Source organism: Cetorhinus maximus, chromosome 9 (genome assembly GCF_964194155.1).
Source record: "Cetorhinus maximus chromosome 9, sCetMax3.hap1.1, whole genome shotgun sequence".
In the NCBI taxonomy this organism is placed as follows: domain Eukaryota; kingdom Metazoa; phylum Chordata; class Chondrichthyes; order Lamniformes; family Cetorhinidae; genus Cetorhinus; species Cetorhinus maximus.
The window spans coordinates 51,151,377-51,179,230 of record NC_135887.1 but is presented as its reverse complement, the minus strand read 5'-3'; the positions used below and the strand labels follow the sequence as shown (position 1 = coordinate 51,179,230).

General features: G+C 43.5%; 1 protein-coding gene across 1 annotated transcript in view; it reads right to left on the bottom strand.

The window, feature by feature from the left end:
- Positions 1 to 1,784: 1,784 nt before the first annotated feature.
- mybbp1a (MYB binding protein (P160) 1a) overlaps positions 1,785 to 27,854 on the bottom strand; it is a 90,128-nt gene continuing 64,058 nt past the window's right edge. Inside the window, 4 exon segments of the mRNA XM_078548235.1 lie at positions 1,785 to 2,647; positions 2,872 to 2,996; positions 8,495 to 8,596; positions 10,987 to 11,100. Coding sequence (XP_078404361.1) covers positions 2,239 to 2,647; positions 2,872 to 2,996; positions 8,495 to 8,596; positions 10,987 to 11,100 — 750 coding nt within the window. The 3' untranslated portion in view covers positions 1,785 to 2,238.

The window sequence follows — 27,854 nt, the reverse complement described above, 5'->3', positions numbered from 1 at the left end:
AGCCAGTGCACATATGCTGTTCAATGCCAACGGCCTGCACAAAACTCAGGCAGGCAATGCAGCTGTTCCAGATATAACAAAAGGCAAACTGACATTACTGCCCCACATCACAGCACATTGGCACTGCAGCCTGTAATTCAGAACTTGGTTCCTTTACCAGATTTAAAGATACAATTAAACTTCACATTCTTCAGCTTTTTTGCTGTTGTAAAAGGCCATTTCAATTGTGGCTGTATTCTATTAAAACTGAGTGTTGATTAAATCCATCATCATTTCAAGTCAATAGGGTCCAGGCTACTTATATCCACCAGGGACCAGCTAGTCAACCACTGGCAGCACAAATACTGTTTCTGACGGCAATGGTGTGACAGGTCAGTGCAGCTGCAATTGGATCAGATAATTTGTGCATTATTGGCCTCCAGGGCTATATTCAGTAATGTATATGGAGCATGTTATTCACAGTGTGGTTCAGATAAATTTCTCCATTCAAACCTCAATCAGATCATTTCTGAACCAACAGGAATGCAATATCTGAAACACAGACCTCTTACCTCCTGAAGTGCCCATTACAGCATAGGAGTCAAAGGAATGTGGGTGCTGTCTCGCACAGAAGCCACAGACAAACAATTCTCAGTAGAGAACCAGGCTGGGTGGAGTGCTGACATCAGTTTATACCCGGCTCCTGGGCTGGGCAGAGAATGTATCCCAAGCCATTGATACTATTTAATGTGGATACAGAACAGACTTTTTAAAATTTATTCTTTCACGGATGTGTGGGCATCATTGGCTCGGCCAGTATTTATTGCCCATCCCTAACTGTCTTCAAGAAGCTGGTGGTGTATGGCTGCTTGAACCACTACAGTCCCAGTGGTGTAGGTACACCCTCAGTGCTGTTAGGGAGGGAGTTCAAGGATTTTGACCCAGCGACAGTGAAGGAATGGCGATATATTTCCAAGTCAGGATGGTGAGTGGCTTGGAGGAGAACTTCCAGGTGGTGGTGTTTCCATCTATCTGCTGCCCTTGTCCTTCTAGATGGTAGAGGTCACAGGTATGGTAGGTACTGTCAAAGGAACCTTGGTGAATTGCTGCAGTGAATCTTGTAGATGGTACACACTGCTGCTACTGTGTCAGTATTGGAGGGAGTGAATGCTTAGGTGGTGGATAGGGTGCTGATCAAGTGGGCTGCTTTGTGTCAAACCGCTTGAGTGTTGCAGGAGTTGCATTCATCCAGGCAAGTGGACTCCATCATACTCCTGAGTTGAGCATTGTGGATGGTGGCCAGGCTTTGTGGAGTTAAGAGGTGAGTTAGTCACTGCAGAATTCCTGGCCTTTAACCTGCTCTTGTAGCCACAGTATTTATAGGGTTAGTCCAGTTCAGTTTCTGGTCAATGGTAACCCCCAGGATGTTGATAGTGGGGGTTTCAGTGATGATGATGCCATTGACTGACATGGGCAGATGGTTAGATTCTCTCTTGTTGGAGATAGTCATTGCCTGGGCATTTGTGTAGTGTGAATGTCTAGGCTTCAGGATAGCTACGCATACATAGGAACAGGAGGAGGCCATTCAGCCCCACAAACCTGTTACTTAGGAACAGGGAGGAGACTACCATTCAGCCCTTGAGGATTAATCTCTGATTTAGGCTGATTTGTGCCTCAACCCCAAGGCCTTTGTCCCTTAACACCGATAGCCTTACTGAAAACAGGCAACTGATAAAGATAAAGACCTCTGCTTTTATTTAAAAGTCCAACATGAACAAAACATTTTTTTTTGTGGGGGGGGTGGGGGGGGGGGGGGGAAATATAAACAAGAGTTCATGCCCCTCATCCCTGGGGTACAGACCCATTCTGTATCCGAAATGATCATCAATGGCAATGAGTCCCATTGTGCTACGCTATAGGATTCCAATAAAAATAACAGTTACATTTTAAGAGATTTTTTTTTAATCAAAGGGAGGGGTTCACGTAAATCTTGCAGTTTTATGCAGCGCAGAAAGGTTAGATTCCACCTCCTGGATTGTGGAGTTCAAACCATTCAACCCAAATAATTGGGTCAGTTGCGTGCTAACAGTATAACCATTAGGTGTGCTTCATGTGCGATATGCAAAACTGTCACAGCCTTCAGTCACCGAGTTCACTCATGGCCCAGTTACTGTAATCCAGGTTCTCGAGCACTGTGGAGGAGGGAACATTTAGAAAACCTGGGTTTGAACCGGCAATGGCATTTGTTCACAGTTGTGATTACTCTGCTGCTCCATCCCCTTGCTTTTCCTTTTTCACAGTCACCTGCTTGCCCACTTTATCGTCTTGTCCCATCTCCGCTGCATTTGTTTTGGCTTTTTTAGCCGGGGGGCCCGACTTTGCTCCTGGGTTTCCTGTTGCACCTCTCTCTGGATTCTTCTTCTTCTTCCTCCTCTTCCTTTTGTTTCTCTTTTTCTCCTGACCAACCTCTGCGGCCTTCGGAACATCTGCAGGTTTTCCCATGGAATTTTCTTTCCCTTCCTGCACATCCTCCTGGGCTGGGCCTTTCGTCTTCTTCCAGTTCTTCCGCTTCTTAGTTTCTGGGAGAAATCCCTTCTTTTTCTTCAGGACTCCCTGCGCAGCCACTGGGTCTTGTACCTGTGCTTTCACCTTCTCCTTCTTTGGTCGCCTGCCAACACAATGCGGGAACAAAGAACACGTTAAGCCAGCCAACACTCCCCGCAAAACACAAGAGCAGAGAATCCAAGAGCTGACACCCTCCCTAGCCCAGGGCAGACTGGCTGGGGTGCCCCCAGTCTACTGACCGCAGATCAGGACCGCGTCCCTATCGGACCGGGTTAGTAGCGCCCTTTTCAGGAACCGGGCAGGCAGTGAAGGAGGTGAGGTGCTTACATGAATCCGAATCGTTTCATCACATGCCAGTACGTATGGTCCACCTGCGAAGTCTTGCCAAACTCTTCCAGCTGCCCCAGCTCCTGCAGGGCAGGCACCAGCTGCTTCACCGAGACATTGAGCTTCTGCAGAACAAAATGCACAAATCAGGTACTGACATTTAACAGAATCTTTAACTGAAAACTGGGAGCCAGGGGGAAAACCCAACCAATTAAAACACAGGACTACACCTTAATGACCTACCCAAAGTTGAAAACTAAGGTCTGGATTTTCGCTCCCGAGGCAGGTAGCTCAAGTTGGGAAATTTTGGTTGACCCGCCTTGATTTAAAGCGCCCAGTAAGATCCAATTTTCACTTCAGGGGAGGCGGGGGTGGGATGGGAGTCGGGCCTGCTGACACTGGAAGCAGACCATAGGTGGCCAGGGGGCTAGTGAGTGTTGAGATGGGCTGGTTGTAAGGCCCACCTCAGCTCTGGAACTGTTATTGAAGCTGTTAGACACTTTTAGCCCTCACCCCACCCACCCACTCTCCATGCCCCCTCCTTACCAACTCCTGCCCCCACCCACCCCCATGCCTTCTCATACCCCCCATGGCCTTCCATGCCAGTGACCCAGTATCCACCATGGGCACAGCTCAGGAGCCATGTGGAGATAAGAATAAATTAACAATCTAATACAGCCCTCACTCAAACACATTGGAAGGGAAGTGTAAAACTCCAAGAATTATGACTAATGGGAAACAAAGCAGCAGGTTAGCGTGTGTGTGGGGGGTGGAATCAGCTTCATGGAAAATTATGAAAAAACTGAAAAGAAAGGAGAGCCCAGGAGAGGCTATCAAAGTCTCCAGAACACAAAATAGGACAGAGTGTTTGGAAAGGGCTAAGAATCTAACTTCAAGCACATCAGATAAAGGGACAACAATGAGAAAGGGGACGGGAAATACAGGACTGAAGGTGTTGTATCTGAATGCACGCAGTATACGAAATAAGGTAAATGAGCTTGAGGCACAGATTGAAATTGGCAGGTATGATGTGGTGGGCATCACGGAGACATGGCTGCAAGGGGATCAGGACTGGGAGCTAAATATCCAAGGATATACATCCTATCGAAAAGATAGGCAGGTTGGCAGAGGGGGTGGGGTTGCTTTGTTAGTAAGAAATGAAGTTAAATCGATAGCAAGAAACGATGTAGGGTCAGATGATGTAGAATCTGTGTGGGTAGAGTTGAGGAACCGCAAAGGTTAAAAAACCATAATGGGAGTTATGTACAGGCCTCTGAACAGTAGTCAGGATGTGGGGCACAAGATACACCAGGAGATAGAAAAGGCATGTAAGAAAGGCAAGGTTACAGTGATCATGGGGGATTTCAATATGCAGGTAGACTGGAAAAATCAGGTTGGTAGTGGATCCCAAGAAAATGAATTTGTGGAATGTCTACAAGATGGCTTTTTGGAGCAGCTTGTGGAGGAGCCCACTAGGGAACAGGCAATTCTAGATTTAGTGATGTGTAATGAGGCAGATTTGATAAGGGAGCTTAAGGTGCAGGAACCCTTAGGAGGAAGTGACCATAATATGATAGAATTTACCCTGCAATTTGAGAGGAAAAAGCTGGAATCAGATGTAATGGTTTTACAGCTGAATAAAGGCAACTGCAGAAGCATGAGGGAGGAGCTGGCCAGAATTGACTGGGAGATGAGCCTAGCAGGAAAGACAGTGGAACAGCAATGGCAGGAGTTTCTGGGAGTAATTTGGGAGACACAGCAAAAATTCATCCCTAGGAAGAAGAAGCATACTAAAGGGAGGTCGAGGCAACTGTGGCTGACAAGGGAAGTCAGGGACAGCATAAAAGCTAAAGAGAAAGCATACAATGCAGCGATAGCAGTGGGAAACCAGGGGATTGGGAAGCCTACAAAGACCAACAGAGGACAACTAAAAAAGAAATAAGGAGGGAGAAGATTAAATATGAGGGTAAACTAGCCAGTAATATAAAAGAAGATTGCAAGAGTTTTTTTAGATATATAAAAGAGAGGCAAAAGTGGACATTGGGCCGCTGGAAAAGTAGTAGTGGGGAACAAAGAAATGGCGGAGGAACTGAATAGGTACTTTGCGTCAGTCTTCACGGTGGAAGACACGAGTAACGTCCCCAAAGTTCAAGAGAGTCGGGGGGCAGAGGTGAGTATGGTGGCCATTACCAAGGAGAAGGTGCTAGGAAAACTGAAAGGTCTGAAGGTGGATAAATCACCTGGACCAGATGGATTACATCCCAGAGTTCTGAAGGAGATAGCTGAAGAGATAGTGGAGGCGTTAGTGGTGATCTTTCAGGAATCACTAGAGTCAGGGAGGGTCCCAGAGGACTGGAAAATTGCTAATGTAACCCCCCTGTTTAAGAAGGGAGTGAGGCAAAAGAAGGGAAATTACAGGCCAATTAGCCTGACCTCGGTCGTTGGTAAGATTTTAGAGTCCATTATTAAGGATGAGATTTCAGAATACTTGGAAGTGCATGGTAAAATAGGGCAAAGTCAGCATGATTTCATCAAGGGGAGGTCATACCTGACAAATCTGTTAGAATTCTTTGAGGAGGTAACGAGTAGGTTAGACAAAGGAGAGCCAATGGATGTTATCTACTTGGACTTCCAGAAGGCCTTTGACAAGGTGCCGCACAGGAGGCTGCTCAGTAAGATAAGAGCCCATGGTGTTAGAGGCAAGGTACTAGCACGGATAGAAGATTGGCTGTCTGGCAGGAAGCAGAGAGTTGGGATAAGGGAGTCCTTCTCAGGATGGCGGCTGGTGACTAGTGGAGTTGCGCAGGGGTCAGTGTTGGGACCACAACTTTTCACTATATACATTGATGATCTAGATGAAGGAACTGAGGGCATTCTGGCTAAGTTTGCAGATGATACAAAGATAGGTGGAGGGACAGGTAATATTGAGGAGGCGGGGAGGCCGCAGAAGGATTTGGACAAGTTAGGAGAATGGGCAAAGAAGTGGCAGATGGAATACAACGTGGGGAAGTGTGAGGTCATGCACTTTGGTAGGAAGAATAGAGGCATAGACTATTTTCTAAATGGGGAGAGAATTCAGAAATCTGGAGTGCAAAGGGACTTGGGAGTCCTAGTCCAGGATTCTCTTAAGGTTAACTTGCAGGTTGAGTCAGTAGTTAGGAAGGCAAATGCAATGTTGGCATTTATTTCGAGAGGACTAGAATATAAAAGCAGGGATGTGCTGCTGAGTCTTTATAAGGCTCTGGTCAGACCACATTTAGAATATTGTGAGCAATTTTGGGCCCCGTATCTCAGGAAGGATGTGCTGGCCCTGGAGAGGGTCCAGAGGAGGTTCACGAGAATGATCCCAGGAATGAAAGGCCTAACATATGAGGAACGTTTGAGGACTCTGGGTCTATACTCGATGGAGTTTAGAAGGATGAGGGGGGATCTGATTGAAACTTACAGAATACTGAAAGGCCTCGATAGAGTGGACGTGGGGAAGATGTTTCCATTAGTAGGAGAGACTAGAACCCGAGGGCACAGCCTCAGAGTAAAGGGAAGACCTTTTAGAACAGAGATGAGGAGAAACTTCTTTAGCCAGAGAGTGGTGAATCTATGGAATTCATTGCCACAGAAGGCTGTTGAGGCCAGGTCGTTGAGTGTATTTAAGACCGAAGTAGATAGGTTCTTGATTGGTAAGGGGGTCAAAGGTTACGGGGATAAGGTGGGAGAATGGGGTTGAGAAACTTATTAGCCATGATTGAAAGGCGGAGCAGACTCGATGGGCCGAATGGCCTAATTTCTGCTCCTATGTCTTATGGTCTTATGATAGTGTAAAAGGCTCCCATTCAAAGTTTTTAAATCTCAAGTGGTTAATCTCTTTTTATTTATTCTTTCATGGGACTTGGGTGTTGGTGACATCCCTAATTGCCCTTGAACTAAGTAGCTTGCTAGGCCATTTTAGAGGGCAGTTAAGAATCAACCACATTGCTGTGGGTCTGCAATCACATGTAGGCCTGACCAGCTATGAGCAGCAGGTTTCCTTCCCCAACGGACATTAGAAAACCAGATGGATTCTCAACAATTGTTTCATGGTCACAATTATTGAGATTAGTTTTATATTCCAGATTCATTAACTCAATTCAAATTCCATTAGTTACTATGGTGGGATTTGAACTCACGCTCCCAGGGCACTTATATGGGCTTTGGGTTACTAATCCTGTGACATTACCACTATGCCACTATCTCCCCATTTTATAAAAACAAATGTCAATTCAGACCCCACATCAAAGACAGCTAATCCTTTAATAGTTCCTTAAACTGTCAAACTGTGAGCTCAGAGCCCTCTGCTGAGATAATTGGTATTTGTATTTTATCTGTGTGAAAAGTAACTATATTCAGGTAAAATGCTTTGACAGTTTCTACAAAAACAAGTGTCATCATTCCACCCTAGCTTAGTGCTGCCCAACAACCCCATTTAAAATGAAAAGCAGCACCCCACCTCTTCTTATCTACACCATGCTACAGTAGCAGTGTGCTTATGAAACTGTATCTCTGAAAAACCAGGCCTTCAAAAGAATTCTTGACCTCCAAACTTCAAAGAATGCTTTACAGCCAGTGAAGTGTTTTTCTTGAAGTGTGGTCACTGTTATAATGTAGAATTTGCAGCAGCCTATTTGCACATTGCAAGGTCCCACAAACAGCAGTATGATAATGACTAGGTCATCTGTTTCACGTGTTGGTTGAGGGATACATGTTGGTCAGGAAATCTACTATTCTTCTTATAGCACCAAGGGATCTTTTATGTGTATCTGAAAGGACAGACAGGGCCTTGGCTTCATTTCTCATCTGAAAGACAGCACCCACCTCAGTACAGCACAGGACTACCAGGCTAAAATGTGCTAAAATCTCTGGAGTGGGGCTTGAACCCATGACTTTTGATCCAAAGGTGAGACTGCACTTAAGAAGCTAAGCCAGCAAACTTATAAACTTCCTACATTCATCCAAACTTCCCATGACCAGCTTACTCAGTGAGAAGAGAGCTAACTGCCAATGGGAAGATGATGAGGCAATTAAAGGGCCCAATCTTGATTAGTCCAAGGAATTATCCAATTTTCCCATTTAATGGCATGTTCTGTCTTTATTCTTCTCTTCCTACGGCTGAGCAGAGGAGTTGCTCGTGGGGACGGGGGTGGGATCACATAGAATGGGATAGCTTCTGATATTCACATAGCCACTCTGTATTATGACCCATTTAGTGATATCATGCTTTCCTGGTCTTTGCTGAACACTTGCTGTCATTTACTTATATAAAACAAAGAATGATGGAGCTTATTGAGCTTTCTGTCTCACTGACACTTGTAACTGGCATATGCATGTCACACATTGGAAGTTGGTGATTTATTGGAGGAACTTGGAGAAATCTGGGCTCTCCCATAGCGAAACGCTGCTTCAATGGCCTTCTGACATCAAGTCACATGGCCCGAATGTCAACAGCTCATTAACTCCAATGACTTATTGCCCTCCGCCACCACAGTATACCGGAGCTCTGTGGTTAAACTCAATCACTTGCATTATAAAATTTGCCCAATTATCATTCATATAAAGGAGGCCATTTTCAGTATTCACTTTGCCCTTTTACCTGTTGATCTACAATCTTGATGAGACCGCTGATCAACTCCAAGCATTTTACCACTTTCTCCTGGTCCACCTTCAATTTAATCTTCGTCACGGTCCTCAAACACTGCAGAAGAGAAAAAAGAAACAAAAAATCTTTGTAACTTATCCAGAAAACTGCAACACATTCCACCATCTAAACTAAAGATATTTCCTCCCCTCCTTGACCAGGTTATGGTTCTACAGGGATCAGCTGCCCTCCAATACCTCACTTCCCACTGTCACTGCTGAAGCAGTCTCCTGTTTAGAAATATCTGTGACCAAGGACACTCGCAAGCTCATCTGCCTTTACCACTACTGACAGCATTGCTTCATGTACTGATTTTTATGTTTTCATTACAGTTCAAATCTCTCCTCCGAGCCCACTTTAGCCCATTCGGGCTTCTTGTGCATCCTCAACTTCCTTCATTCCACCATTGGTGGCCGAGCCTTCAGTCATCGGGCCTTGAGCTCCGAAATCCCCTCTCTAAACCTCTCACCCGTACGTGTCTCTCTCTCATCCTCAATAACAGCCCCCAAAACTCACCTCTTTTACCATGCGTTTGGGCATCTATACTAATATCTCCTTAAGTGACTTGCTGTCACATTTTGATTGATAATGCTCTTGTAAAGCACAGTGGAATGTTTTATTACATTAAAGACGCTATATAAATGCAAGCTGTTGGTGCTGTAGCTGCCTTATGGTCCCAAGGCACCAGTTGCTCTCGTGTACACCACTAACCCACTAACACTGCCAAAGCAATGTCTTGTGCTTGAGTATACCTTGAAGAGCACTGGCTGCTATCTGGTACCTCAGACAACTGGCCATACAAGTCTCGACAATGAGCAGTAGCAGGCTACCAACTCTGGGAGACAGCACAACAGAGTTTGATCTCATTCTCACACACAAACTTTTCAGCTGAGGCCTCCAGTTAACAATCAAGCTTAGGAGTCCTGGCTGATTTTTCTTCTTCCTATCATGAGGTCAACTATGCACTTGCCACTTTTGTGACATCTTTGTATAGCTTGGGACCAACTAGGTTATCGGGGTAATTTAAAATACATTTCTACTTCTGATCGTTCCTTCTCCAGTCTCTCTCCCCCCTGTATTATAATCACATCATGAAGCAAAACTATCTCTGGGTTCTACTGCTACAACCATAAAGGCAACACAGAACGGGTAGTCTTGTACATAGTATGCAATGAAGTTCAAGGGCCATTCATGGGAAGCATCCCTGAGCAGCATATTAGCCAAGGCCAGGCCTGAACTGGCAGAGTTTCAGACAGCTTATAGCACTTGATGCCTTTACTCGTCATCTTGTTACTAGAAACATGCTTGAACAATGCACCTTACAAGGACTGAAAGCCTGCTTGACAATAGAAAACCACGTTCAGATAAATATTTGGGAGCAAAGCAGAGTTAGATAAATATTTTGCAGCTTTCCTGAATTATTTTGAAGGGAAGTCAGAAATTTTGTATTGTGGAGCACTTCCTCAGGAGATGGAATAGGTTAGGTTGAATCCATGAGAAGGCAAAACATAAACGGTCTAGAGGAGAACAGGCTTGATGGTCCATTTACTTTCTTGTGCGATGTAGAGGGCACTAGGTCACACCATTGGTCATTACAGTCATCTTTTTATCCTCTCCAGTAGCAGAGAGCATAGTCTCAACTTCAGTTGGACACAGGTGAGCTGCAATAAGATCTTTAGTTGAAACAAAGGGTCAGAATTTGCTGCAACCAGTGAGTGGAACTACAACTGCCTTTTTACTAGGCTTGACACTGCCTGATTAATTTCCAGGAGCTTTTGCAGGGCAAAGTACTGCAAGTGGGAGATCATAATGGTGCACCGCCCTCTGCAGGAGATGTAGGACTTGTGGCTGGCTAAGTAACAATAAATCAGATCGAACAATAATTAACAAATGGGTCTGAACCAAGAAGTACAAGTCAGAGCAGTGAATTCAATATCAAGTTACGTACAGGAAGTAAAATAAAGAGACAAAAAATTGGATTGAGTGAAATAAACAAATAAAAGTCCCCAATAATTAAAATCTGAAGGAATGAGGCTCCACACCTGTAAAAGCTAATTTACAATGTCAGAAAGGTTGTTTGACAGTAATTAAGACTCATCAAGTCATTAAAAAGGGTACTTGGACTAAAATGCTCAAGCCCAAACTTTCTATGGTGAGTTCAGTCTGCATCTACAAGGAGAGGAACTTCATGACGTTTAATCCATTTGAATAGGAAGCCAAATAGTGAGATGCTGTCATCACGTGGGTTACGGTGGAGCAGCACATCTTGACCAGCAATTTCAGATTTCTGCTATGAACCGCACATCTGTGCACTCCCTAAGTTGCTGTTAGATTTGTGTATTAACAATGGGCACCATTAATTTTAAATTCTGGTCCATTTGGTGAATCTCAATTTAACTTATTTGCTGCTCATTCCTAATTTAAAAACTTTGGAGTAAATCACCCACCTGTTTAATCTGGTTGATGACTTGTTTGATGAGCTCTTTCCCCTCGGTGTCTATCAAGGTCTCTCTCACCTCCCGGGTCTGCAGAGCCTTCAGGACGAGAGAGCAGGCCTGGCCCTATAAAATAGGAAAATGGAATTGGCTAATGCAACACAAAGTGCTAACCAAAACAAAAGCTTTCATTAATGGTACTTTTCCTCCAATTACCCTCATCTGCGTCTCCAGTAAAACCCATTCTAATTATTAGACTTACACCAGTTAGCAAAACAGACTGTGTTGGAGATTTTTGAGATAAGTAATGTTACTAGAAAAGAAATGTCACTATTCATAGTCTCTCTTTTTTATCCTCAACACACTTGGAGTGCAAGATGAAAACAATGTCAACACATTACCCAATGATTCAAACAATAGAACCAAATAAATCCTAAAAGTTGTAAATTGGGATTAAAACGATAGAAAATAATGCAGAATTCAAATGGTGGATCATCTTCCTACCACTAACTGGGAAATGGACTGGGATCTTGATGCTTACTAATGTGAATAGTACAGTGACATCAGACATTTAACACAACTTAGCAAGTTAAATAGCAACCACATGTTAAAGACAAACAGACAACTCTCAAGACAATCATTTCTCTAACCTGCACAATGCAGGTTTTACATGGGAACACAGGAGTAGGCTATTCAGCCTGTCGAGCCTGCTCCGCCATTCAAACAGATCATGGCTGATTATCTACCTCTATGCTATTTTTCCTCACTATGCCCATATCTCTTGATATTATTAGAATCTAGAAATCTATCGATCTCTGTCTTGAACATGCTCAATGATTGGGCTTCCACAGTCCTCGCGGGTAGAGAGTTCCAAAGATTCACCACCCTCTGAGTGAAGAAATTCCTCCTCATCTCAGTCCTAAATGGCCTGCCCCTTATTCTGAGGCTGTGTCCCCTGGTTCTAGGCTCACCAGCCAGTGGAAACATCTACCCTGTTATGCCCCGAGAGAATTTTCTAAGTTCAATGAGATCACTTCTCATTCTTCAAAGCTCTAGAGAATACAGGCCCAGTTTCCTCAATCCCTCCTCATAAAACAAAGACATTTAGCAACAAATGAGTCTAAATCTTGATGGTCAGGGTTCATATTTATAGAGCAAGGCTTTTCCTTTTTGGCAGTGGCCATGACAAGCACAATTACTCTTTACTAATGCAGTACCACCAGGTCTTCAAATTGTATCCAAGTTTGTACTGCATATATGCAGAACTCAGGATAGGGCTTGGTGACTTATAAAAACAGAAATCTGTCAGGGTAGCAAATCTGAAAAGGCAATCTGAAAATTATGTTATGCCAGTGGCAGATTATTTTGTCCCTAAACCACACATTAGGTTTAAAATATTTCAAACATAGCTACAGCAGTGAAGTGGTGGGACAGATGGGCCAGTTCATGAGTGCTCTCATGTGCTGGAAGCAGTCATGGTTCAGGCAGGAACATTAGTCCGCAAGAAAGACCCAAACCTCCCTGTCGCTTGCCATTTTAACACTCCACCCTGTTCTCTTGCCCACATGTCTGTCCTTGGCTTGCTGCATTGTTCCAGTGAAGCCCAACGCAAACTGGAGGAACAGCACCTCATCTTCCGACTAGGCACTTTACAGCCTTCCGGGCTGAATATTGAATTCAACAACTTTAGATCTTAAACTCCCCATCCCCACCCCGTTTCTTCCCCCTCCCCCTTTTTTTTCAATAATTTATATAGATTCTTCTTTTCCCACCTATTTCCATTATTTTTAAATCTAAAACTAAAACTTTGTTAGTCTTTCCACCCCACCCCCACTAGAGCTGTACCTTGAGTATCCTGCCTTCCATTCTTAATTAGCACTTTTCTTAGATAATATCACCACCTTCAACACCTCTTTGATCCTTTTGTCTGTGACATCTTTTGATTGTCTCCTATCACTGCTTGCTTATCCCCACAACCACCCCACCCTCAACTTCTCTCTCCCCCCGCCCCCCACCTTAGACCAGCTTATATTTCACCTCTCTCCTAACTATACTTCAGTTCTGCCGAAGGGTCGTGAGGACTCGAAACGTCAACTGATTTCTTCTCCACCGATGCTGCCAGACCTGCTGAGTTTTTCCAGGTAATTCTGTTTTTGTTTTACATTTCTGTAGCATATTTTTTTGTATGGATTCACAGAGGTACAGGACAAATATGTTTTTGAAATAGCTAAAACAGGGAAGTCTTTCCCTGCTAAGTTACATGGAAGTTGCTGCCTGTAAAATAGCAGCCAATGACAAGACACTTGAAAAAATTTCAATGTGCAACAGGTAGGATGTCAATGTGCAACGAGACCTGGGTGTCCTCGTACACCAGTCGCTGAAGGTATGCATGCAGATGCAGCAGGCGGTAAAGAAGGCAAGTGGTACATTGGCCTTCATAGTGAGAGGATTCGAGTACAGGAGCAGGGATGTCTTGCTGCAACTATACAGGGCCTTGGTGAGACCGCACCTGGAATATTGTGTGCAGTTTTGGTCTCCTTATCTGAGGAAGGATGTTCTTGATATAGAGGGAGTGCAGCAAAGGTTTACCAGACTGGTTCCTGGGATGGCGGGACTGACATATGAGGAGAGATTGAATCGGTTAGGATTATATTCGCTGAAGTTCAGAAGAATGAGAGGGGATCTCATAGAAACCTATAAAATTCTAACAGGACGAGACAGGGTAGATGCGGGAAGGATGTTCCCGATGGTGGGGGAGTCCAGAACCAGGGGTCACAGTCTGAGGATATGGGGTAGACCATTTAGGACTGAGATGAGGAGAAATTTCTTTACCCAGAGTGTGGTGAGCCTTTGGAATTCGCTACCACAGAAAGTAGTTGAGGCCAAAACATTGTATGTTTTCAAGAAGGAGTTAGATACAGCTCTTGGGGCAAAAGGGATCAAAGGATATGGGGAGAAAGCGAGAGCAGGCTATTGAGTTGGACGATCAGCCGTGATCATGATGAATGGCGGAGCAGGCTCGAGGGGCCAAATGACCTACTCCTGCTCCTAGTTTCTATGTTTCAGCCTAGAGCTAACAAATTAAGCCTAGTCATAGCATAAATGAAGTCTACACTGTCTAGATGAGGTGTGAACAAAATTTTGCCATGTTATTCCATGCTTCATTGCACCTTTGATGAAGTTTAATTAATAGTTTAGGTATTCAGTAACCCACTTAAATACTCCAGCCTTTTCTGTAATCTAAAGGCAGACAGCTATTGGTTGATATAAGAAATACATTCTGAAAAAGTTATTTAAATTCTTGCGAATCCAAACTGATTCAATCTGTGTTTCTCAGGCCTTTGCACAATTAAGTTTCCTGCTGTATGTGTCTGATTTTTTTTATTCTTTCATGGGATATGGGTGTTGCTGGCTAAACCAGCATTTGGTGCCCATCCCTAAATGACCTCAAGAAGGTATTGGTGAGCCGCCTTCTTGAACCGCTACAGTCCATATGGTAACAGTTCTGTACAACTGAATGGCTTGCTAGGCTATTTCAGATGGCAGTTAAGGTAAAACCACATTGCTGGTAACCACCAGGTAAGGATGGCAGATTTTCATCCTTAAAGAACACAGTGGTGAGTCTGATGTGTTTTTACGAAAATCAATGATATTTTCATGACCATCGTTACTGAGAATAGCTTTCAATTCCAGATTAATTCATTCAATTTATATTAATTAATTTAAATTTCATCAGCTCCTGTTGTGGGATTTGAGCCCATGTCCCGCGAGCATTAAGATAAAAGCAAAATACTGCGGATGCTGGATATCTGAAATAAAAACAGAAAATGCTGGGAAAACTCAGCAAGTCTGACAGCATCAGTAGAGAGAGAAACAGAGTTAACGTTTCGAGTCCACATGACTTCTTCAGAGATAAAGAGAAGTAGAAATGTGATGAAATGTAATGAATTTTATACTGTTTAAGTGTGGTGGAGCAGGTGAAGCTGGATAGAAGGTGAGCGATAGGTGGGGGCTAAGGAAAGATTGACAGAGATGTCATGGACAAAAGGACAAAGGGAGTGTTAATGATAGTGGTAAGGGTTAAAGAAGGTGCTGATGGTGGCATAAAGGTAAGAAAGCATAATGTGTAAATAGCAGAACAAGAGTCAGCACTCTGTGAAAGAACAACAGGAAAAAGTAACAGGTGGCCCTTTTGGGTGGGGTGGGGGGAGGGGGTGGTGGTTGGAGGAAAAAAGGACAGAGAAAGGGATAAAAAGAGGGGATTAAAAAGGGGATAAAACAATGAATAAATGAAATACATCTTCCCCTCCACCCCTCCCCCGACAGCATTCCACAGGGACCGTTCCGCCCAGGACACCCTGGTCCACTCCTCTATCACCCCCAACACCTTATCCCCTTCCCACGGCACCTTCCCATGCAATCGCAGAAGGTGCAACACCTGCCCCTTTAGCTCCTTCTCTCTTCACCGTCCAAGGGCCCAAACGCTCCTTTCAAGTGAAGCAGAATTTCACTTGCACTTCCCTCAATTTAGTCTACTGCATTCGCTGCTCCCAATACGGTTTCCTCTACATTGGAGAGACCAAACGCAGACTGGGTGACCGCTTTGTGGAACACTTTCGGTCTGTCCACAAGCATGACCCATACCTCCCTGTCGCTTGCCATTTCAACACACCACCCTGCTCTCATGTCCGTCCTTGGCCTGCTGCAATGTTCCAGTGAAGCTCAACGCAAACTGGAGGAACAGCGCCGCACCTTCCGACTAGGCACTTTGCAGCCTTCCGGACTTCATTGAGTTCAACAACTTCAGACCATGAACTCTCTCCTTTATATTCACCTCTTTTTTAATCCCTTTCTTAAAATTTAGTTTTATTTTTTATCTACTTATTTTTATTCAATTATTCATTGTTTTATCCCCTTTTTACCCCCCTTTTATCCCTTTTCTATCCTTTTTTCCCCAACCACTGCCCCTCACCCCACCCCATCCCCCAAAAGGGCCAGCTGCTACTTGTTCCATGTTGTACTTTCACAGAGTGCTGATCCTTGTTTTCCTGTTAACACATTGTGCTTTCTTACCTTTATGCCACTAGCAGCACCTTCTTTAGCCCTTACCACTACCATTAACACTCCCTTTGTCTTGTGTCCATGACATCATTTGTCAATCTCTCCTCAGCCCCCACCTATCGCTGGCCTTCTATCCAGCTTCACCTACTCCACTCCCCTTTAAACAGTATAAATTTCATCACATTTCTGCTTCTCTTTAGCTCTGAAGGGTCATACGAACTTGAAATGTTGACTCTGTTTCTCTCTCCACAGATCCTGTCAGGCCTGTTGAGGTTTTCCAGCATTTTCTGTTTTTATTTCCCCAGAGCATTAGCCTGGGCCACTGGATTACTAGTCCAGTGACATTACCACTGCTCCAGCATCTCCCCCAAATACATTATTGTTTAGCTTGAACGGAACAATTGGACAATGAATTATTTTATTCCTGCCCTTTGAAGTGAACCACTGACAAGGGGATCTAGTGCCCAAACCTGTTGTACAGAAATGTTAACTGTTTGACTATTTCATTCATGTCACGTACAAGAGTGCAAGTTCCAGTTTAAGAGAGTCACTGATCTGTTTATGGAAACTAATATCTTATCATCTGTTTATGGAAACTAATATCTTATCACAAGAATAATGTTAGGAGAGACACAAAATTGTACCAGCTACACAGTCGTACTGTTCAGTTTTGGGCTACAGTACACAGGTGCTCCGAGACTTCAGTACAAAATCCAGGTTCACACTCCAGTGCATTACTGAGGGAATACTACACTGTTTTTCGGATGAGCCTGCACTGAGGCCCCCCTGCCCTCTCAGGTGAATGCCAATGATTCCACGGCACTATTTTGAAGAGAAACAGGGTGGATCTCTGCAGTGTTCAAGTTAATATTCATCCTTCAACCAGCATTGAAAATCCCCCAATTATCACACTGCTGTTTGTACTTATGAATATACATACGAATTAGGAGGAATAGGTCACTCAGCTCTTTGAGCCTGCTCCACCATTCAATGAGATCATGGCTGTTCTGATTGTAACCTCTACTCCACATTCCCACCTACCACCATTACCTTTCACCCCCTTCCTTGTAAAAGCTTGCTGATGTTTCATATATTACAACATTGACTACATTTCAAAAGTGCTTAATTGGCTATAAGGCACTTTAGGGCAACCTGAGGCCATGAAGGGCGCTAAATAAATGCAAGTCTTTTTTTCCTTTTAATGGCAAAGGATCCTCAAAGACTCAGAGCGAAAGAAACAAATCGGCAAATGTGGGATTGCAGGAAGAGAACGGGATCAGGGAAATATGTCTCCGGTCAAGAAGGTTGAAGAGCAAACTCATGTGAATGAAGAACCAGACAGATAGGTCTGAAGGATGTTATTAAGTGATGTTAAAACTGTATTGACAGGGCACATTCCAGTATTAATGAATTACTAGACACACAGTACTAAATGCTTTTCTAGTTACCACATCAAGGTCCCTAATTTGAATGGACTTAACTCAGCCTCATTTGTAAGTCAAGGTGTGCCAGTGAAACAAAGCTAAATATAAACACCAACTTTTGGCACACTTCCCAACCTGTCTGCTTGAAACCATCAATTGCTCATCAACCACCAAGCAATACAGCAAACTATTTTAACAATGCTTCCAATTAAGTTCCACCCATTTTAACAGTTGCCACAAATGGAAGGGTTTTAGGATTAGAGAGGACAGCTGTGGCTCAGTTCATAGCACCCTCGCCTTTGAATCAGAGGGTTGTGGGTTCATGTCCCACTCCTGGAAACCAAGAACTGTGATTGTGCTCAAAAGAGTTGCAATCTGTGACTGTTGATAACTCGAAAGAGTTTGAAAGTTTGCTGCCAAAGATTGTCAGAAGCAAAGAATTTCAAATTGATCCTCAACTGTGACATGGCGGATTTTGATTAAAGGCACAATCTGTATCCCAGAAGCAGCCTATCAGTGCAGATCTCACGCCACCAGAAACTAATCCTGCCAATGACTCATGCAAAATGAGTGTCCGGTTTTTCACACTCACCCATCCTATCATTAATACTTCTACCTGCGCTCATGAAACTATAGAACAGGAAAGGTCACAAGATGAACAGGAGGGAGAGGAAGAATGAGATGACAGCTGTAGGTGTAGTGAAACCGCTACATATTCATTTCAATGAGCTGCCTTCCTCGGTAGAACTTTCTGTGTCCCATGATAGTCAGAAACCATTAGTTCTCAGGTATTTTAGTTATTAGGGACCATGGAACTGATACTTTCCATTAAAAGACCTGTAGGCAACAACTGATGAGTTACATTTTAATGTAAAAATTAGCATCGAAAATTTGGAATTAGTTTTGTTTAGAATCTATATAGCGTGAGACTGGTTGTGTAATCTTTCCCTCCAATTCATTCACTTACTACAAAGGATGGCAGAGAAAGAAATTGTGTTTTCCAGCAAAGATGCATTCATGATTAGCAAATGCTCTTCAAGCTATGTGAGACGCTGTTTTTCAGAACACTTTACTGGGAATGTGTTTTCTGTTTTTATATAATAGCTTCAAGCAAAGAATCCTCCTTACAATGTAGAAAAATATCACGAATTCTGTGTGGGAGAATTCTAATGTAGAAGGACTTGCATTTATATAGCATCTTTCACAACCAACAGATGTCTCAAAACACTTTATTACTTCCCCACCCTTCTCTTAAGGGTAAACAGATCAACCTTATACGCCGAGTACATTTAAGAGCTACGAGCACAATGATATTAAAATAAAATTCACACCCAATAACACACCAAAGCTCTAACCATGCCACGACTCCCCTGCCCCAATATCACAACACCGTACAAATCCCCCTATTAATAGGATTATTATGCAAGCTTTACATACACATTTAGGTGTTAAATCTAACCACAAAGCAGCCTAAAACTGACCTTTAATGGCCAGAAGGCTGAATTAATCCTGTATTAGTCCCAGCCTCTGACCAGCTGTCACCTGCAGGGCCTATTCATGATCAGACCAATTCAGAGACCGAGCAAGTAGGCAAAGCGTCACCTAGCACGAGAATCATCAACTCTCATCAATACTCAATGAGATGACAAGGAATAATCAACCGCTTGTGGTCGGAAATGTTTTGAATGCGTCCGAAATGTCAAAGGAGGATATTATGCAGTTCAATATAGCAAAATGTTTTCAGAAGTTAATTGCATAAGGTACCCATTAAGTTCTAAAAAGCACCTTCAGGAAAGACAGAATATAAAACAAACCAAATATGGTCCATCTATTTTAATGAGTACACAGCTCATAGCTCTACATTCATACAAGGTGGCAAGAGTTCATTTGTACAGGTGTGTGAACAGCATATAAGATCATAAGACATAGGAGCAGAAATTAGGTCATTTGGCCCATTGAGTCTGCTCCACCATTCAATCATGGCTGATAAGTTTCTCAACCCCATTCTCCCGCCTTCTCCCCGTAACCTTTGATCCCCTTACCAATCAAGAACCTATCTATCTCGGTCTTAAATACACTCAATGACCTGGCCTCAACAGCCTTCTGTGGCAATGAATTCCATAGATTCACCACTCTCTGGCTAAAGAAGTTTCTCCTCATCTCTGTTCTAAAAGGTCTTCCCTTTACTCTGAAGCTGTGCCGTCGGGTCCTAGTCTCTCCTACTAATGGAAACATCTTCCCCATGTCCACTCTATCCAGGCCTTTCAGTATTCTGTAAGTTTCAATCAGATCCCCTCCTCATCCTTCTAAACTCCATCGAGTATAGACCCAGAGTCCTCAAACGTTCCTTATATGTTAAGCCTTTCATTCCTGGGATCATTCTTATGAACCTCCTCTGGACCCTCTCCAGGGCCAGCACATCCTTCCTGAGATACGTGGCCCTAAATTGCTCACAATATTCTAAACGTGGTCTGACCAGAGGCTTATAAAGCCTCAGCAGCACATCCCTGCTTTTATATTCCAGTCCTCTCGAAATAAATGCCAACATTGCATTTGCCTTCCTAACTACCGTCTCAACCTGCAAGTTAATCTTAAGAGAATCCTGGACTAGGACGTCCCTTTGCACTCCAGATTTCTGAATTCTCTTCCCATTTAGAAAATAGTCTATGCCTCTATTCTTCCTACCAAAGTGCATGACCTCACACTTCCCCACGTTGTATTCCATCTGCCACTTCTTTGCCCATTCTCCTAACCTGTCCAAATCCTTCTGCAGCCTCCCCGCCTCAATACTACCTGTCCCTCCACCTATCTTTGTATCATCTGCAAACTTAGCCAGGATGCCCTCAGTTCCTTCATCTAGATCATTAATGTATAAAGTGAAAAGTTGTGGTCCCAACCCCTGCGGAACTCCACTAGTCACCGGCCGCCATCCTGAGAAGGACCCCCTTATCCCAACTCTCTGCCTCCTGCCAGACAGCCAATCTTCTATCCATGCTAGTACCTTGCCTCTAACACCATGGGCTCTTATCGTACTGAGCAGTCTCCTGTGCGGCACCTTGTCAAAGGCCTTCTGGAAGTCCAAGTAGATAACATCCATTGGCTCTCCTTTGTCTAACCTACTCGTTACCTCCTCAAAGAATTCTAACAGATTTGTCAGGCATGACCTCCCCTTGATGAAACCATGCTGACTTTGTCCTATTTTACCATGCACTTCCAAGTATTCTGAAATCTCATCCTTAATAATGGACTAAAATCTTACCAACGACCGACGTCAGGCTACTCGGCCTGTAATTTCCCGTCTTTTGCCTCACTCCCTTCTTAAACAGGGGGGTTACATTAGCGATTTTCCAGTCCTCTGGGACCCTCCCTGACTCTAGTGTTTCCTGAAAGATCACCACTAACGCCTCCACTATCTCTTCAGCTATCTCCTTCAGAACTCTGGGGTGTAATCCATCTGGTCCAGGTGATTTATCCACCTTCAGACCTTTCAGTTTTCCTAGCACCTTCTCCTCGGTAATGGCCACCATACTCACCTCTGCCCCCTGACTCTCTTGAACTTTGGAGATGTTACTCGTGTCTTCCACCGTGAAGACTGACACAAAGTACCTATTCAGTTCCTCCGCCATTTCTTTGTTCCCCACTACTACTTCTCCAGCGTCATTTTCCAGCGGCCCAATGTCCACTTTTGCCTCTCTCTTATCCTTTATATATCTAAAAAAACTCTTGCAATCTTCTTTTATATTACTGGCTAGTTTACCCTCATATTTAATCTTCTCCCTCCTTATTTCTTTTTTAGTTGTCCTCTGCTGGTCTTTGTAGGCTTCCCAATCCCCTGGTTTCCCACTGCTTTTCGCTGCATTGTATGCTTTCTCTTTAGCTTTTATGCTGTCCCTGACTTCCCTTGTCAGCCATGGTTGCCTCGTCCTCCCTTTAGTATGCTTCTTCTTCCTAGGGATGAATTTTTGCTGTGTCTCCCAAATTACTCCCAGAAACTCCTGCCATTGCTGTTCCACTGTCTTTCCTGCTAGGCTCATCTCCCAGTCAATTCTGGCCAGCTACTCCCTCATGCCTCTGTAGTTGCCTTTATTCAACTGTAATACCGTTACACCTGATTCCAGCTTTTTCCTTTCAAATTGCACATTTCAAATATCCGGTTAAGTAAAGCTGTAAATTGCTTCCTGAATTTTACAGTAATTTAAACAGAATTTTTCTCCAGCAAAACAGCCCAAACCTGCCCGTGCTCTTTATGAATAGAGAATACATGCAACTACATGCAAGGACTACCAAAATTAGGAATATAGATCCTGATGGGTTGAAACTGTACAGCAGATGCTAAATGAAAAGACACATGAAATGCTAACACACTTTATCTTGAACCTCTAAGGCCCCAGCATATCATCTATTTCACTTTCTCTAAACTCCAATATCCATTTGCAGTAAAGAATACCACGCAGTGTTGCAATTCAACTGCAAATTCAAGGACAAGTAACGCTAGCAGGAATTTTGTGCAGTGAGCTCATGCCCACTGGGACTTCATGCAAGACGTAACTGATTGCATTCAGGGCCTTCAAAGAGGAATCGGAAATATACAGTTTAATAAATCCCATGCTGCATATCACTTCCAGAACAGTATAACGTGCACTTTCATGTCTGTATGTGACTGCAATCAAATAGGACATTTTCATAAGATCATTGGAATTCCCCCTTTGACTATCAAAGCAAAACTATAATCTTCCCCCACATCCCGTTTGATTTCATCAGATGATTTAATCTGATTTAGTCCTTTTGAACAGGAAGCACATTCTAAACTTGGCATTCCTTAATGAAAGAGTTATTCATTTAGTGCTGTTTAATTCTACACTAATGGTAATTAATATTTTATCAACAATGAATTTCAGTCTGGTTCTTGTGTATGGTTTCTAACAAGACTCCAAGACTGACTGCTCAACTCCTGCAAGGTTTATCTCTTTTACCTTTTGCATATTGTATGTGTGGGTGAGCGCGTGAGTTGAATGGAGATGGATCCTGGGCAGAAGTAACAATGTGCCAGTTTAGGATATGCTCGATGGACTAGCTAGACTTTTATCTGTCCAGGCCATTGGCCTTTCACCTCAGGTCTGGCTTCGAATCCAGGTTAGAGCAGCTGGGTAACCCTGCTGCCTCCTAATGTAATGGGCCTTACTTGAAATGAAATTGGGCACAATCAATCTAGTCCTCAACAGGCATACAGCATAAAGGTACCTCCAATTTGGCACTAGCAAGTAGGCTCACTCATAAAAGGCTACAGGGTGGCTAGTTAAAAAGCTTAAATGTACATATAAAGAGGGGTGCTCTTGGAGGTTAGGTGTAGTTGCATTGTAAGGAGGTTTACTCTGCTTTCAAGCCAGGCTATACCTGAAATAGAAACAAGAAATGCTGGAAATACTCAGGTCAGGCTCTGGCGAGAGACAGGGTTAGCATTTCAAGTCAATGACCTGACCTATACCTATATATATATCTATACCTGACCTTGGAGTGTTGAAGCAGTGTATACTCATGTGAGTTATGGCCTTCACTGTTGTTCACATTCTGGACCCTCCCTGCCTTACACCACTGAGAGAGCATCTTCGCAAGGTTCAGTGGTTCAAGATAGCCAACTGCCATCTTTCTCAAGGGTAGCTAGGGATCAGCAAGGTCAGATCTACCAACGTCTGCCATCACCCAAAATTTCTGATTTAAAAATCTGGATTAAGCACAACAGGTGGCAGAAAAATGTGAAACCACAACAGGAAAGTGATGCTGGTGGGGAGGGGAATGCTCATTTCACTCATAAGTGGACCACTAACATAAAGGCGAGCTACTTTAAAACCACAAAAGTACAACACTGTAGATACTGGGAATCTGAAATAAAAACAGAAAATACTGGAAATACTTAGATCGGGCAGCATCTGTGCAGAGAAAAATAAGAGTTAATGTTTCAGTTCTGTGACCTTACACAGTTCTGGTGAAAAGTCACTGACCTCAAATGTTTACGCTGTTTCTCTCTCCACAGATGCTGCCTGATCTAAGCATTAGCAGCATTTTCTGTTTTTATTTCATAACCAGTCTTTGATGATTGCTTAATGCTTCACAGGTCTTATCTCAGAACTGGTACATTCTGGCATGAACTGGTTGGGCTGAATGGTCTGTTCTGATGTCATATATCCTGAGTAAGTTTAACATCCAAAATGACCACCAATTCTTGCACATTCTCATCCCTACACCAACCCCTCCCTCAAACTTTTTTTTTCCATTCGTTCTTGGGGTATGAGCATTACTGGCAAGATCAGCATTTATTACCCAACCCTAACTGCAAGAAACATGGGAGCCAACTTGTACATGGCTTGGTCCCACAAATAGCAATGAGATAAATGGGCCACATCATTTACTTTTCGTTGAATAGGTCTAGAAATAAATGCTGCTGAGTGCACAGAGACTTTTCTACACTGGTGCCATGGGATCCTTTATGTCCAGCTGAAGGCTGATGGGCCTTCAGTTTAAAGTCCTAACTTGGTACCTCCTGCAGTGCAGCATTCCTACAGTACTGCACTGAAGTGTCAGAGTAGATTACAGGCTCAGGTCAACAAGGTAGTAGGAGACATTGAAGGGTTAAGGTACAAGGATGCAGAGTCTTTGTTCTGCAAAGAAGCCACAGCCATGGTTATAAATATTAAACTGACTGTGAGCTCAGCCTGCACATATCTCTGGAATGTTTTCAGATTTAGTGAAGTCATATTTTTCTCACGCTGCTCTTTCACACAACACATAATGACTGCACATGTTCTCTCTACATTCTTTAGTACAACACACACAAACACAGGTATTTTATAGCGTGACTGGACTGCACCCAGAAAAATCCAAGTATACAATTAGTGAATTTGGATCACAGACTCTTAACACTCCATACAACATCACTCCAATAATTATCCAGGTAAATATGCTAACACTGATGATGGCGCTGAAGTATTATAGTTATCAAGAGTTTGGGCACAAAAAACACATGCACATATGCACTGTGTTCTTGACCCCAGCACCTATCACCCTGACTCAAACTGATTGGGAAGTGAATGACTCAGAGAGGGTAACGGCCTCTTGAACGATAGGGGAGTCCATTATGGGGAACTGGCAGGCAGGTAGATTTGAGGGCAAGATCAGGTCACCCATGTTTGAGCAGACTAGAGGGGATGTATGACCTACTCCTGCTCCTATTACTTATCTTTTTAAAGATACAAATCGAGAGGGGGAAAGGTAACTTGATTTTATTGACTGGATCAACAAAATTATTTTAATAGATGGCATGATGTGAGATCAACAAGGATACCTGGCTTTGTCCCAGCTGGAGAGGTAAGGTACAATTGCAGCAAGGTAATAACTATTTTCAGTATATGAGTGGCAAGGCAAGCTCACAAGTCAAAGTTTTGATGTCGCCCAGTAATTACCAGGGATGGTTAATTCTAAAATGCTATGTGGTGCCAGAAACAGAATAAGCCTTAACGTTTTTATCCAACATATTATACGGGGGTTGGGGGGGGGTGCTAGAATGGCCATTAGTTCTGGGGGGATTCATAGGACATAGAGTCAGGTGGGTTCGGTCAAGATTGGAAAAATGGCCCACTCTCTCTGTTTCTCGATTCTGTCAGGACATGGCCCATTAGTCATGGGGCTTCAGCCTCCAATCTTCTCCTGGGAAGACAGATCTGTATCTAAAGTGGGAGCCCCTCCAGCATCTGCTGCATGGAGCTAAGGATGTAGTTAAATAGACCACCTCCCTTGTCACTATCAAAAATGTATTTGGTTAACTAACACCAGTCGGGTACAATAAAAGATGATTTGAGACTTAGCCTTCCTAGATGTGTTACAACAGAGGGGTTGAATAACGAAAGGAGTCTGTCAGATGATGAGACGTAGCCTTGTCCAATATGGATAAATAAATACAGTACCCACCCCCTGCCCTAGCTCCTTTGCAAGTGCCTGCCCTTCTGAAACCCATTATGGCAGCTGCACTGAGCGGAGTGTCTGAATTCTTGTTGCGGGTTCATTAATCCAGGATGATCACAGCACTCAAGCAATTTCAAACCACAGGACACCAGAGTTGAAAACACCAGTGATGTAGCAAAGTCTGGTTAGATAGTCAGACGTCAGGACAATGGAGGTGCAGAAAGCTGCATTCTCTTTGCATGTGCTCAGCATGGTGTGGGGTCATGCAGACTAAATAGGAGCTAATTAGTGGAGAAATGATTACCTTGACTGAACAGTGCCACAGATTTGGATAACAACAGCACAGTTAATGGATATGGGGTAAAGAAACACAAGTTATATGAACCAGGGGATGGCAACCCATTTCGAGGTCTCCTCATGAAGGGTGACAGCACATTTTGCAAATGTTACTGCAGTGTTTCTTAAAGCATACTTTTACAAATGTAGTCACAGCCCTCCCTGTACATTTCCAATTTATTATTCCCAACAAAAAAATTGTGCCAATGACTGTTTCTGTACCCAATCATTGCCCACCAATTCCTGCTAGAAAGTATACAAGATAGAACTGGACTTAGCTGCGATGCCCTCTGCTGCTGAACAGCCTGCAGGCTCCCATGTGAAGACTGGCTATCTGTTGAGGGATAAGGTGGCAGAGGGGTACCTGCAGAATCATATCCTAATGCAGCTGAATGCCCTCAGGAGATGAGCGATGAAGAGAGGAAATGAAAGAAATTCTCATAATACTTTGATAGGGAGGCACCCTCTTTTAAGGGATTGTACTCCTGGCTATGATTGTTGTTTATGATTGTGCAGATTACACTCTGGAACATGGGACCATGAACTAATTGAAGTCCCTCTCTTCAAACTGTAGCAATGGTTGTATAAAGAAAAACTTCCATTTAGGCAGTACTTTTCACGACCACCAGACGTCTCAAAATGTTTTACAGCCAATGAGGTCTTTTTGAAGTGTGGTCACCATTGTAATGCAGCAAACACAGCAGCTAATTTGCATTCAGCAAACTCCCACAAACAGCAAAATGATAACAACCAGTTAATCTGTTTTTTGTGACGTTGATTGACAGATAAGTATTGGCCAGGACACTGGGGAGAACTTCCCCCCTTTCCTTTGAAATAGTGCCACGGGGTCTTCTACACTCACCCCAGTCGGCAGATGGGGTTTACTGTTTCACTTGTAAGATGGCACCTCCGACAATGCAGCACTCCCTCAATACCACACTGGAGTAAATAAACTATTCAGGTCTGAGAGTCCTCACAAATTGAAGCCTACAGAGTTTGTGCAATCAAATTTACCAGCTGCAGCGCAGACTGGAGTGAGATGTGCAGAAGCCTGAGCCAACAGCCTGAACACCACGGATGCCAGATCCTGTTCTCTGGGGAGCAGGCTTCACGCTGGGCGAGACTGGCATTCCAGATGGCTTGAAGTCGGGAGTGCCCTATTGCGACAAGCACAGGCTTCCTGCTGCCCAGCTGTCAAACTCCTCAGCAGGGCTAGCCATGGTAAATGTGTGTGACACCGATTCAGCAGTGAAAAGTTGCCAGAATGCAGCAGTGGCCAAAGAAAGCCGCTCAGCAATGAGAACTGCGCTAAGTGAAAAACTCAACTGCATATTCATCATGTTAATCCAACAGATTAATTAATTAAAAGCATACAGGTGCCTGAGTTTAATAAAGGCATTGAGTAGAATAAAAACAAAGTTACGATGCCTTTATATATCTCTGGTTCAGCCTTAGCAATAGTATTATGGCCAATTCCGATCACTTCACCTCACTTGAGGAGGGACATCAAAACCTTGGACAGGGTACAGTGCAGATTTACCAGAATCATATCAGAGGTGAAGAACTTGTTGTGTGGAGGAGTTAGAGACACTGGGATTGCTTTTTTTAGAACAGGGAAGGTAAAAAATTATGAGAGGTTTTGATGAAACCATGAAGGGGAATGCAGAAGGGGCAGTAACCAGAAGACACAGGATTAAGATAAATGGGAAAGGGATAAATGGGGAAAATGAGAAGAAATTGTTTTACACAGCAAATTATGATGATTTGGAATGCACTGCCCGAAAGGGTGGTGGAAACAGATTCAATAGTAACTTAATAAACCTTTTAAATTGGATGTATACTTTAAATGGGAAATTTGCAGGGCTACAGGGAAAAAACAGACGAATGGGATTAGTTTGATCTCGCTCACAAAGGGTCAACATAGGCACAATGGGCTGAATGGCCACAACCTGCCTCAAGATTCTACAGTGCTATAGAAAGCAACCTTCCGGTGAGGAACATTCCTCCTTCTACTCTCTTCCCAGGATGAAACCAGGCAACTAGCATGATTGGAGTGCCTTCTGCAAAAGTTTGGTGATGTGAGTTGACATGGGCAGCTGGTTC